The sequence below is a fragment of the Apteryx mantelli genome, chromosome 7 (genome assembly GCF_036417845.1).
Source record: "Apteryx mantelli isolate bAptMan1 chromosome 7, bAptMan1.hap1, whole genome shotgun sequence".
In the NCBI taxonomy this organism is placed as follows: Eukaryota; Metazoa; Chordata; class Aves; order Apterygiformes; family Apterygidae; genus Apteryx; species Apteryx mantelli.
The window spans coordinates 6,128,344-6,141,310 of record NC_089984.1 but is presented as its reverse complement, the minus strand read 5'-3'; the positions used below and the strand labels follow the sequence as shown (position 1 = coordinate 6,141,310).

Genomic DNA, 12,967 nt, shown 5'->3' with positions numbered 1-12,967 from the left:
CGGGGGCAGGAGAACAGGTTAAGCCATTGTAACCCGCCCGGAGACACACTTAAGGCTGAAACCCAGAAGGAAGCTCCAACACTGCCCACCGCTAAATTGCAGTTGCTCTCTGTAAAGCCATTGCAGCAGCGGCCAGCCACTGCGCCAGCAAGGGCAGGGGCTGGGCGAGCACAGCCAGGCGCTATATTGGGGAGAAAAAACCAGCAGGAAACTTCTCATGTGCTTCCTATTAAATATGGCACACACACAAAAAAATAGCGGGAGAAAACAGAGCGGCGGCTGCCCTCTAGCTCCGTCTTGCAGAAGTTTTTCCTTCTCCTTTACTTTTCGCTTTCTGAAGTTACATCAGCTGTATTTCAGAGTGCAGTCGCTAATTTGGGGTGATGCGCGGGCTCCTCGGGAAGGGATTGCCTTCCAGAGGGGCTGCTGGAGCGTGCAGCCCAGGCTCAGGCTGCCGTCCGTCCCTGCCCTGCTCCGCGGGCTCGCACGCCTTTGTGCGTCGGAGGAAGGGGCCGCGGAGAGCCCACGGGGAAACGCCCCGGCCGCGGCAATGAGAGAAGCTGCAAAGCTACATCGGCGTTGTGCTGCGTTGTGCTGCCTTGCCCACACGCAACTTTGCCGCTTCGCAGGCTCGTAGGGTCAGGGAGGAAGAGGAATCGCCGCCAGGAGGATGTTGGCTAGCCAGAAAAGAGGAGGGAAGAGCTGTAGGTGAGCTCAAGTGATCCGCTCCGGGCCGAGGCATCCCAGCCCTCCGAGGAGCCCCCACGCCAACGCCCAGGAGCAGATTTGCCCCAGCCTCGGGGAGCAGCAGTGCCAGGCCCGAAGCCGGCGCTGGCTGCCTTTTCCCTTAACGTAACTGCAGCCGTATGAAGGTCGTGCCTGCTATTTCCCCAGTCGCTTAGGGTTTCTTCCCTTCCATCGCCCTTCAGCAGCCCCAAACCCCCATTTACGGCAAGAGGCGGCAAATGGCAAAACCACCCCGTTGCTGCTGCCCTGAAGGGGTTGGGAAAAGCCGGGCCGGCCCAGAGCAACCTCCAGGGACCGGGGAGGCCTCAGGATCGCGGCGGTCCAGGCTGCGAGCACCGAGGTGCAATGGGATCTGTGCAGCGGCCAAGCCCCGAGCATGCTTGGGCGAAGGCACCCACGCCTGCAATGGCAGCGAATGCTGCTGGGGCAGCTGCAGCCCTGCTTCCCTCGCCGCTGCCGGCTGGAAGGCTGCTGCCTTTTACATGGCTCTGGGCACCAGGGACATGGCTTGGCGGCTGCAGAGGGCAGGAGCCGCTGGCGGAAAGGACCCTCCGGAGCCAGAGCCCTGCTAAGGAGGGAGAGTTGGGCTTTGCAATTCGGACTGGCCAGGCACTGAGCTCAGCTGGCACAGCAGAGGCTTCCTGCCACGTTCAGTCACGCCAGGGGATGCCACAGGCTTCATTTGGTTCCCAAAAGAGGGATTTTTTGAGAACAGTGACATTTCGACACCCGCTGCTCGCCCACCCGCGACTCCTGGCGGGGCCAGGACCAAGTCTGAGCAATGGTGTTAGGGCTGATGGAAAGACAGGCACAGCCCGAGCAAAAGGCCTGCAGCAGGGATCAGGGTCGGCGGATATGCAGGAATTGCCTGAGAGGGCAGGAGGGTTCAGAAACAGTCCGATGGCAAAAGCAGGGGTTACAGACAGCAGCGATTACTTCAAACCCTCGTGGGGGACCGAGAGGCGATTCCTCCAGCAGCTGCTGGGTCGCACGTGAGCAGCACACGTGAAACAGCTAACACTGCAGAGTCTGAAAAACCAAATCCCCACAAAACAGTGAAAATAAACAACGCGATGCAAATTTCAAGTGAAGTCGGCCCTTCCAGCCTCCAAGGACGGCCTCCGCTTTTTCACCGCGGGCGCCTTTATTCAGCACCGTGCCGAAAGTGCAATGAAGAGAGACGAGCCCCGAGCCCCCGCTGGTGACGGGAGCAGTGTCATTGCACAGCGCTGCACAGCAAGGACAGCGCTGGGGTCACGGCTTTCAGCCTGGTCCCTTTGCAGAACGGCAGCTCCCCCCGGAGAGGGCTCCCCATTTAAAAACAAGAGAATTGGAGACTTTATGCAGCAAGTTGCTTATACAGGGCAGGAAAGAAGATGGGAGAGCAAGTTTTTAACTTTTTCTTTTCTTTTTAAACTTGTTTTTAACATCTGCGCGCACACACGTCCTTTCCGCCCCCCAAAAGTCCCAACAGGCGCGACGTGCTCGGCCGACCAACCTCCCGGGGTGCACTCACCGCCCCTCTGCTTCAGCCTCTGCTCCTAGGGCTCACGAGCAAAAGCTGGGATGAGCTTTCCAGGAATCCCAGGGCTTCTTTCATAGGAGCGATTTAAAATTTTAAGATAAAAAGCATGCTGTTTTGTAATACCATTACATAAAATGGGGTGCAGCCCACCAGCTCGATGCCCAGCTCCGCAGGACGCAGAGCGCACCACGGCTGGGGCATAAGAACAGTCTTTTTCCTGAGAGAGAGAGAGAGGAATATTAAGGGAGCAAAAGCAGAGGCAAGTGGAAGCAGCGGATACAACAGGCTTCGATTTCTACCAAAGTGTTTACAAAATCTCCGGTTATCAACAGTCTCGGCTCTGGTTCAGCGCAGAGCCTGGTGCCAGCAGCAGGTTTCTGCAGGAGCGAGGGGCACCTGCAGGTCTCGGCGGGACGCGCTGCAGGAGACACGGGCTCCAGGAGCATGCGAAGCCGGGCTCTCCCGCCCGCCGGCTACTGCTTCGGCGTGGTGAAGTCCCAAGCTGTCTCCTGGGCGCATTTCCACATGGCCCGCATGAGCCGCGTGAATCCCATGTCTTTGGGTTTCTCCAAGCCTCTCATGAGCCGCTGCTTCATAATGGCAACAAACTCCTTGTTGCTCAGCTCTCCATTCCCTAGGAGAAGAAGAGAAATTGTTAGAGATATAAAACTCCACAAACTCCCTGCCTGCTCACACACACGCTAATCCATCTGCAATCCAGTTTCCGAACTGGGAGAAGAGAGCCTCCCTACAGGATCACCCCAGGCACAGATTTCTTCCTTGCCGTTTTCTCTGCAGCAACGACAGTCTGAGCATCCCTGCCATGACTGGCCTTCGCCGAAACGCGTGAGCGTGTGGGGACAGACGTGGCCTCCCTCACCCCCATGTACCGGGCAGAAGCGGCCGTGATATTTGCAGCAACAAGTTCAACAGACTTGGCTTCGGGAGCGCCGAGGTTTTCATAGCATCAGGAGAAACCTCACTGAGGGCAGCCCGGACAAGGGGTGACATACCGCTGGCATCCACACCGCGAGGGTGGACACCACGCAGCGGGATTTCACACTTTCCTGAACTAACTTGTCATCAGAAGACTTCCTACAGGTGACTCTCCAAATCAGGTCTTCGTAAGGGGAAGACCTGGCTTCCTCGGGAAGCTTTGGACGAGCTTGATGCAGGAGTCACGTTGAACACGGGGCGCCGAGACTGCCCGTCTCTTCCTCACGGCATCGTTGTGGCGGAGGCTGCTGTGAGCCCTCCCCTACGTATAAATCGAATCCTTCTGGGAGGAAGCCGAGCTTTATGCCATCTCAGGTCTCGGTAACCTTACGGTTTCTGTTGTAGGCAATCTGTTCACAAGCATCTCCGGCAGCTTCCTCTAGCTTTGCAGAGGCCAGGGCGCACACACCTAAGCACGTCGCCTTGTTAAGCCGTTAAGCGCAAGTCCCTCTAACCCGAGCTGGGTGAAGAGGCTTCTCTCTCTCAACACCCCTTTCCATTACTCTTCTTTAAGTACTACATGGGCAAAGAGCCATATCACCTCTCGTCTCCCCTTCAGGCTGCCCCCAAGCAGGTTACGGCACTGACTTTCTCCTCTCCGTGGGCTAAACGCTGCCTTTTTTGCTCTCCCACCCATGGCACACATCTGCTATTGCCGATTTCAGCATCTGCAGCATCATAGAAAAAGCAACCAAACTACATGCAGGGGAACGGGAGGGGGGTAATGTCATCTCAAAACAAGCCCAAGACCCTCTCCTTCACTTCTGTGCTTTCCCCACACTAAAATTAAGTAGGCACTGAGAAATGAGGCACTTCAGTTCTTCAGAAAACAAGCCCATCAGTTCCACCAGCTTCCCAGATCAAAAGACACAGCATCTCTCTGGTCAATACTAGGAACAGTGTCAGGTATATTTAATGAACAAGTTGGTTTTTTTTTTTTTTTTACTTTAAGAGGGTTTTTTTCTGCATTACTTCCAAATGCAAATTTAGGCTGTGAAATTCCAGCAAAATATCAAGAGATGTGTAAAATCCCCTCCGGCTCTGCAGGTTTTTGATGCGTGCATAGTAATGCTACAAACACTGACAGAGTGAAACCAAATGAAGAGGTCTGCGACTGCTTCTCCACTTCATTCCTTCCTTTCCAGGGGCTTCTCTGACGGCCACAATCTTTCCCTCAAAAGGTTTGCTATCAAAATATTTAGCAGATTCCCCTATGAGAGAATGCAAATTGAGAATATTTGGATACCCTTCAGTTCACGCTAATCTCCAATCGGATCATCTGGTTTGAGGATCTAACCAGAAAATGGCACCGAACCATAGAGAAAAATAAAACAAAGATTCAACTTTACTTTAAAATGGTGCAAAGCAGCAGGTGGGGCTGAAACCAAGAGGGACCACCAACAGCAGAGGAATTCAGGAGATGGGCACTTTTTCCTCTTCTATTTAAATCAGCAAGCAAACAACTGTTTATTTATGCAGCACTGCTGCAGCGAAAGAAAAGAAATTGCAGAAAGATGCCATATTCCAGGGAACGTGCTGGACAGCCGGGGAGGCAGCGAGGTCGCTCGGCAGTTTTGGACAAACGCAGAATTTGGCTTCTCCCCGGCAGTGAGTATCGTTCTCTCACCTATGCCAATGCGCTTCAAAGACCGCGGCTTGCTGTGTCAGCAGCACGTGCGAAAGGCCAAACGCCGTCGGAGCAATGGCAAGAATCAGTTTTGAGGGAGGGATTTTTGGCAAGAGCCCCCTGCCAGACCTGTGGGCGCAGCTCAGCGGTGCTGCCCGCAGCCCCGCTATATGGCCAAGCTGCTTTTTCTCTGCAGTAAGCTGTCCGCACCCTTCCAAAGTGCAACGCTTTATAAGCGATATATAGGGATGTATAGGCACCGTATAGGTAGCTGTGCACCGTCAGGTGCCCTTCCTAGGAAGGCAGGGATACCGAGCACAAGCACAGCCCAAAGCGCCGGCGGTGACGTGGTGCAGCACAACGCGCAAGGTCCCATGGATACGGGCAGCACGAGCATGGACAACTGAACAGCTGTTCTCCATCTCCGGAGAACAGAGCTGAAGAACAGTGGGAAGAGTCAACCAGGTGAAGAGGGGGTGAAAACAGTCCCCCAAATTTCATCTTAAATCTGGTCTGCCTCCTGTGACTGATTTCACCTTTTTAACAGTATTTCTCTGCTTCAGCTGATGCAAAAAGAGGAACGATAGTATCTTAAGCTCCTGGAGGTGACACAAGGTTGCCTGAGAGGTCGCCCAGAGAGGTTGTGGAGCCTCCATCCTTGGAGATATTCAATAGTCATCTGGACAAGGTCCTGGGCAACCTGCTCCAGGTGACCCTGCTTGAGCAGGGGGATTGGACTGGATGATCTCCAGAGGTCCCTTCCAACCTCAGCCGTTGTCTGATTCTGTGACTACAGCCCCGCACACGCTTTCCCGAGAAGGAAACATTTCTGACACAACCAAATCCCAATCAGTGCCCCAGACAACTTTTGTGGCCGTCGCCTTTTCTCTGTATTTTGTCACCTGGATAAACTCTCGCCCGTGCGGGAGGCAGACGCAGCCGAGAGCAGTTCCCACGGCTCAGGTCACTCACCGTCGCAGTCGAAGAGGGCGAACACCACGTCGCACACGTGGTCGGAGAGCTCCACCTTTGCCACCGTGCGGGCCACCTGCTGCATCGTCACTGCGAGGGAAGCAAGGACGCAACGTTAGCACAACGCCGCAACCCGCCGGGCACAGGAACGCTGCTCCTCCGCGCGAAACTGCCTTCACAAAAACGGCCGCAGAGCAAAGAGGCTTGAAATAAGGTTTCTCCCTGGCCTGTTCAACACGTGCCTCTGAACCGGGCCCCCCAAAGCTGCTGCTTTTTAATGCAACGAGGAACAGCGGGGGGAAAGGGCTGCCAGTGAGCACTGGAGTGTGTTAGCTTTGTGTTCAAGCAAAACAGTAAAGACACTTAGATGGGAAATTTTTTCCCCCTTTGGTTGCAAAATCAGAAGTCAGGTCAGGACTACCATAAGCACCAGGTGGGAAATCTCTAACTTCTCCTGATGGGCTCGATGGAGAAGGCAGCTCCTTTCAACTGTGTCGCAAAGATGATACCCTATAAGACAACTATTTCAATAGGTTTGGGGCGAAAAAGAGAAAGTTTTCCTATTAAGCAACCCAGGGCCAATACAGACTCAGCGCTGCCCAGGGCCATCTAATATTTGCAGAAACAGCTCTTCCAGGGTCTTCCTTCAACCGGCTCTGCAGCAGTTAGACATGGTTAACCCGGCAATAAAAAAATAGTTGCACCAAATGATTTTGGATCCCCCCCAGGCTCCTGGCTGAGTTTATCGGCAAAGCAAGTGGCTTTATTTGCGCTCCCAGCGGAGAGCGATCCCCGGAGCTATCAGCCTGGCAGGGGCACGCGGTCGCTTTTGCTGCACGAAGACAGAAAGCCCTCGAGAGGCTGGTTTAGCTGTTTCCCACGTATTATTCTGCACCTGGCTGCCCTCGAGTCTCCCTTTGGCAGCTGCTCACTGGAGAAGAGAGGCCAGGGAGGAACAGCTCAGTTGTCTTTTTTTTGTCAGGACTGAAGCATTCGGCTCGCTTCCCTGCTCCAGCCAAGGCGCAGTTTTAAAGAGCTGCCGTTGGCCGGGCAAGGAGTCAGGCAGCCGGACGCCAAGCCGCTAGAAGCGAACCCTGTAAAACGGAAGGATTTTGCATCAGCGCATCCTAATTTGCGCCCTACTCGGCCAAAACCTCAAACAATCCGGGGCCTTGCTCGACAACAGTGTTGTCGAGGTTTTTGCAGGCTTCCCTGTCCTGGGAAGGAGCCTTGCCGCCGCCTCCGCTGGCCCGCAGAGGCCTGGCGACCTGCAGCGCTTGGCACCGTCCGCGGGAACACGCCGCTGGTTGCACGGTTATTAGCGGAAGGAATTTCCCAGCCAATTCCATAGCGACACCACGGCAGCCCCGGTGATCCCGCCCAGCGCCAGAGCCGCCCTCGGAGCCGAAATCAGAGCAGGAAATTCTGTTGATAGCAGAACTCTCAATTTTAATACAGAATAAGGGAACTTTATATTAAACTTGAGGGCGGTGATGGCACGTAGAGCAAGGGAAGGAACTCATGGGAAGAAAAGTAACAGGATTTTTCTTTTTTTTTTTTGCAAGCGCCTTTTTACAGAAATCTAGCAACCCTCACTAATGAAAAAACATTTTTGCAATTCTAATTTGTTAGCTTTTCAGAGATGTAAAGCGATAGTTTCCAAAGGGCTGAAAGAATGGAGAGTTGGCACTGAAAAAGTGCAAAACCAATGAGATGAATGCAACCAAAATGCATTTAATCTCAGAGCTCCACTTCAGCGAGCAATAGAGAGAAGCGGCATGAAATAGAAATCAAACAGCGACAACAAAAAACGCCTCTGCTTTCCTCCGCGGCTTGTTTCTTGCACTGCTCCCCCTGTAGAGTTATTGGCCTTTCAGAAACTGTAAAGAGTTTTGTGTCAGAATTAGTTACAGGAAGGGAAAAAAAATAAACACCCAATCTATAACATAGCCAGATTAATTAGAACTTGCTTAAAGAAGAATCAAAGTGTTTTGGCTGGATTTTTTTTTTTTTTTTTTTGGTAAAGCGTTCAGACGCATGGTCCCTCCAGTCCCTTTCCTCCTCGCCTGCGGCTGGAGCCTGCCTCTCCCCGACGCCCGGCAGCCCGCGGCAAAGGGGCACCCGCTAGTGCCGGCAGATGGAAGCCGCCCGCCGCAGCTCCGCGGAGAGCACCGTCAAGCTCCCGCGCAGCGGCGCAAAGCTCACGGACGTCTTCCCTGGCGCTCGTCAGTGGAAATCACCGCTTTATCCCGGATAAAATCCTCTCCCGTCTTTTGCTATATAATTCATGAAAAAGCTGAACTTAAAGAGAAGGTGGAGGGGGGGGAAAAAAAAGAAAAAAGAGGCAGGCATGCCCCGCTTCACTGCGATTATTCTGAGCCACAACCCTTTCCTGTACGAGAGATGTGGTTCTCCTCTGCAGTTATTACCCCATATTTCACTTCCATCAGCGTGACACGCGATACAGCTGCTGCTTCCATAAGCGCTCTGCTGGCTCAGAGGTCAGGGTCCGCTTGGTGGGGGGAAAAGGAATGAATCATTTTTAAGGCACTGTTAAAGAAAACCTGAATTTTTTTAAAGTTTTCTTTAAAAAAAAAATCCACCTCTTTAAGCCCAAAGCTTGCCAAACTGAACAGCCGGGCGACTTTGTGCGTCTCCTAACCCCACCTCTGCCCAGCCAGGTTACAGAATATACTGCCCCGTGCACAAGGAAAGGTTTTTAAGAGGATCTGGATAACTAGGGAAACAGAGAGAGGCATTTGTGTTTTAAGTACAGAAAAAGTCACCCCACCCATGCATCCCTTTCCCTCCAGCTCTCCGAAATTCCCTGCTCCAGAATAACCCCCTTAGGCACAAATGAGCCCGGAAGAGCCAAAGCAGTCGCCTGAATGAATCCCAGCACAAGCGAACGGGCACATCAGACGACCGCGCTCTTCAGCCCTAGCAAAAGTACGTTAACAGCCTATGATTTAATTAGCTCTTGCTTGCATCAAGTGTTCACAAGTTGTAATTAAATTACAATGCTGGCTTCAGCTTTCCCCTTGATTTTAGAAGAAAAAAGGAAAAAAAAAAGAAATGGTGGCAATTCAAGTCATGCATCCTGCAATTCCCACCTGGCCTGCATCCAAGCGGACCACCACACGGATGACCAACTCTCGAGACACGCATCGCAGATGCCTCCGCCAAAAGCAAGCAGAAGCCCGTCCTGGCCCGAGCTAGGCTGGTTATGCAGCAGGCAAACCCCAATCCCCTTCCCCTTGGCTCTTGTGCCCGTCACTCGGGGTGCTCCACGCCGGGATGGATGGCCAGGAACATGGACAGGCCTTCAGAAAGTCCCTTCGTCTCAAAATGGTTGCTTTTAGCTGACCTCCCCTTGGAACGGCCCCTGCAGAAAAGCACGAGCTACTCCTCAAAATCGGGAGAAGCAGCAAAGCAACCTGCTGGTCTCCTCTGCTTGACCGCTGGGGCAACCCGAAAAAGGCACCGGAAAAGGCATCAGAAGAGGCTCTGACAAAAAAGCTGCATGGGGGTGGGGGAGAAAAAAAAAAAAAAAAACAAGAAAAAGAGAAAAAGAGGAAAAAAACCCCACACAGATGGATGAAGCCCAGCCACTCTCACCTGCCAGCCAAATGGATCATCCACCCCCCGGAGCAGCGCTCAGACCCTCTTTGCTCAGAGCACGGGCTCTAGAAAATGGGAGAAACCTTCCTGCAGAGCCATTTTGAAAGAGGCTGTGGATCTACGTGACAAACGAGGACAATTTCAGGTGTCCTCCTACACAGGACAAGCCGAGGGCAATGTGAAAGGGCAGAAAAAAAAAACCCAACCCAGCTGGTAACAGAAATATGAAAGGAAGAAGGAAAGAAGCGGCCCCTGGAGAACAGCTATGCAATTGCCTTTGATGCAAAATCCTCGCTCGGGCACTATGGCAGCGGTGACCCACTTTGGCATCATCCGACTCACTGCTAGAGAAGCGATGAGAAAGCTGGAGAACTGGTCACTGAACGGCGATGACAAGCTGTGGCTGCAGCAAAGAGACGTCAGATTTGTTTTTGTATCTGCCCGGTTGCCCTCGAGGTGGGCGAACAGGTCTGGGGACAGGTAAATTCTTCTCTTATATAGCTGGAAATCTAGATCTAACCCTTGACAGCACAGGAACTGGCAGCTAGAGATGGGTTTCTTTTTTTTTTCCTTTCCAGTTTGCCTGCTCTATCAAACAGTTTTGCTTTTATAATAGAATCACACATACCTCAAAACAGAACAGAGTATGACTATAAATTACATGCGTATAATGCAATATTTATAGGTCTCCTACAGAGGTACCAGAAAGCTTTTATCTTCATGTGGTTTCCGTGCAGGCATAGAAACAGGAGCTCCAGCTCTGCAGTGAGCCCCTGCACACTGCCACAGCAAATTACTTCTGTAACTGCATTCGTATCGAGGAATAAAATAATGCATCAAAGCCTTCTTGCAAAAGTCAGAGAAATCTGTCTTCCTTAACATTGCAGCAAACGTTGCAATCACAGATGCTTTTGTAGCCACGCAGAACGCATTAATCGGGGCTGCATTACTACTGTCAAGTGCCCCATCTGGCCTCTTTGATCTAATCCCGCCAACACCAAGCGGCAGCAAATGCCGGTGCCAAAATGAGAACGGCGTGTTTCATTACGCAGATAAACACCTTGCCTCTAGATTTTATATACGCCTTGCAAAAGCGATCCTTCCCCTGCCCTTAGGGGATGCCCGTTCACCGAATACCTAGCCAGGCTGCGGAGGGAGCAAAGGATCAGGCTCAAGCCCCGGTGACCCGGGATCGCTGCGGGTGCCTCCAAATCCCAAACGCAGCGAATGTTTTAACGCGAGGCGACGCGGCAGCCGCGCCGGGAGCCCGCAGAGCCGCTGGCTATTCTTAGCCCTGTTTGTGCACTCCTGGCTCCAGCTGCCTGTAACGCTTACCTGCCACAGCCTCGGGACTTCATTCAGTACCGTATGTAAAGCTCAAGGGAAAAAAAATAGGTTTGGCATTAAAAATAATAATAAAAAAAGGTTTAGGTTAACTTATTTCTCAGCCTAACTGGTACTGGGTTTCACCAAGACCTGCCACGCGCCAGCTTACGTTGCGGAGGTGCTGCAAGACACCCAGGCTATGGAAATGATGGATGTTCTGTAAGTCATCTCCCGTCTCAGACCAATAATTCCAGACTGCAAATGCAATCTGTATTTCCGCAGACAGCCAGATTGAATTGAATTTAACTCCATTTCGATTTAAATCTTCTCTGAAGATGCTGGACCAAGCTGAGGTACCGCTGTGTTTCTGCCAAGCTGCAGCAGCTCTTGGCAGCGATTCTCGCCGCCCCTGCGAGAGGAAATCCGACAACCAGTGCTTGCCGCCTGCCTGGAGCCGGAGCTGGGGCGATCCGCTGGCGGAGCAAGGCAGCCAGCGACGGAAGGGGACGGCGGCTACGAGCGGCGTTCGAAGAGCCGCGTTCTTCTCGGGACTTGTTTTATGCAAAACCACATAAATGTTATTTTCAGAGTCTGCACATGGTAACAATTTTTGTTTTTTTTTTTAAGGGGTCATAATGAACGAGAAATAATCATTACTTTCCTCTTTGATGCACACGCTGTAAGACTCCTTGATGAGGCAAATAAAATCAAAGTAAACCTCCAAGTGGCATTTCTTTACAATTCAGGAAAATGAAATAGGCTCTCTCTGGGGAAGCCTCTTTCGTAAGACAGATCCTGTCAAGATTTAGACTTTGTGATGGCTCCGTTAGTCTTCACGCAGAGGAATCGCCCGGATTTTATGCCACAGAAAATGAGTTTGACATTTACACCTCGGAAAGCCATTCTTCTTTTAAAATTTCTACAGTCTCACATTCCTGCCTTTAGTGAGCCTTCCGCGTATTTTATGCAAATTTAGCATATTATACAACTGTTATCTTTTCCACTCAGACCCTCAGAATTACTTAGTGAGCACTGTTTTAGCAAGCCTGCTTGCAAACACGTCTCCTCCATGTGCTACAGAAAGGGGTGGGATCCTAAGCAGCCAGTCCTTTAATAGCAGCATTAAAGGACCGAATTTAAGAGGAGAGTAACACCACTCACTATAAGCTGCCTGGCCACTCCGTTAACATTCAGAAAGCAACATCACTCCTTCAGGTAGGGCATTTAAACCCCCCCATGCAATTTAAGGCCAACGTGTCATTTCCCACTGCGTGGGGAAGGAGAAGCCGCCCGTGTTCTCGGCCCGACAGGGGCCGTCTCCATCGGCGCAGGGCTCCTGCGCCCGGCGCAGGTGGGACTCTCACTGGTACCTCAGTGCTGTTTTCCCCATCTCAGACGCGCCACTTCTGCATTCAGGTCTATGGACCTTCCCCAAAGCCTCTGGCAAGTCCGAGGTCTGCAAACTTGCGTAGTCATCACCTCCGCCCACGTTCGGGGAGATGAAAGCAGCCTTGCTTTCTGATCACGGGAGCACTCGCTGCAGCCAGGAAAAGCTCCAGACTCTTTAGGGTCCCAGATTTATGCATATATCTCAGTTTAAGTGCTCCAGTTGGAAACGTTGGATCCCATACAACACCTGTTTAATTTCTTTTCAAACGAGTCATAACGAGTTTTGTGCTACGACGTTATCTACACATATGCACTGGAACACACATCTAGAACAGGGATGTACAAAAATTAGTGAAGACCCCCCCCAGTCCTGCACGGTGCGTATTTCTGTTTTGCTTCCTGCGAGGTCAGGCTCAGCCCTACGCAGCCCTGCGGCTCAGCAGAAGCTGTGGTCATGTCAAAGGGAGCACGACTGAAAGGCACGGAGATCAGACCTCCAGGAAAAAAAGAGGAGCTACCAGACCAAAGGCAGCGATGATCCACTGGTTATATAATATTCGCAGTCACAAATTAGTGAAGAAAGAAAAATTACAGCACAGAAAATGGTTTCTCAACTGAAAGGGATTCAAAGTGTGCTAGGAGTTGCTGATCTCCAGAGAGCTTGTCCCTGGGGTTACCGGTTAGATTACAGAGCCTGGCAGACGGGTATCCTCTGCAGTAACGGAGCCCGGCCCAACACCTCGCTCCGCCGTATCCCAGAGCTG

General features: G+C 52.0%; 1 protein-coding gene across 3 annotated transcripts in view; it reads right to left on the bottom strand.

The window, feature by feature from the left end:
• Positions 1 to 2,136: 2,136 nt before the first annotated feature.
• Positions 2,137 to 12,967, bottom strand: part of MICU1 (mitochondrial calcium uptake 1) — a 133,022-nt gene continuing 122,191 nt past the window's right edge. For all 3 annotated transcript variants that reach the window (XM_067299696.1, XM_067299697.1, XM_067299698.1), the window contains exons 11-12: positions 5,868 to 5,957; positions 2,137 to 2,906 (exon numbers count right to left, since the gene is read on the bottom strand). In XM_067299696.1, the coding sequence (XP_067155797.1) occupies positions 2,746 to 2,906; positions 5,868 to 5,957 (251 nt within the window). In that variant the 3' untranslated portion in view covers positions 2,137 to 2,745. The remainder of the gene's footprint in view (positions 2,907 to 5,867; positions 5,958 to 12,967) is intronic.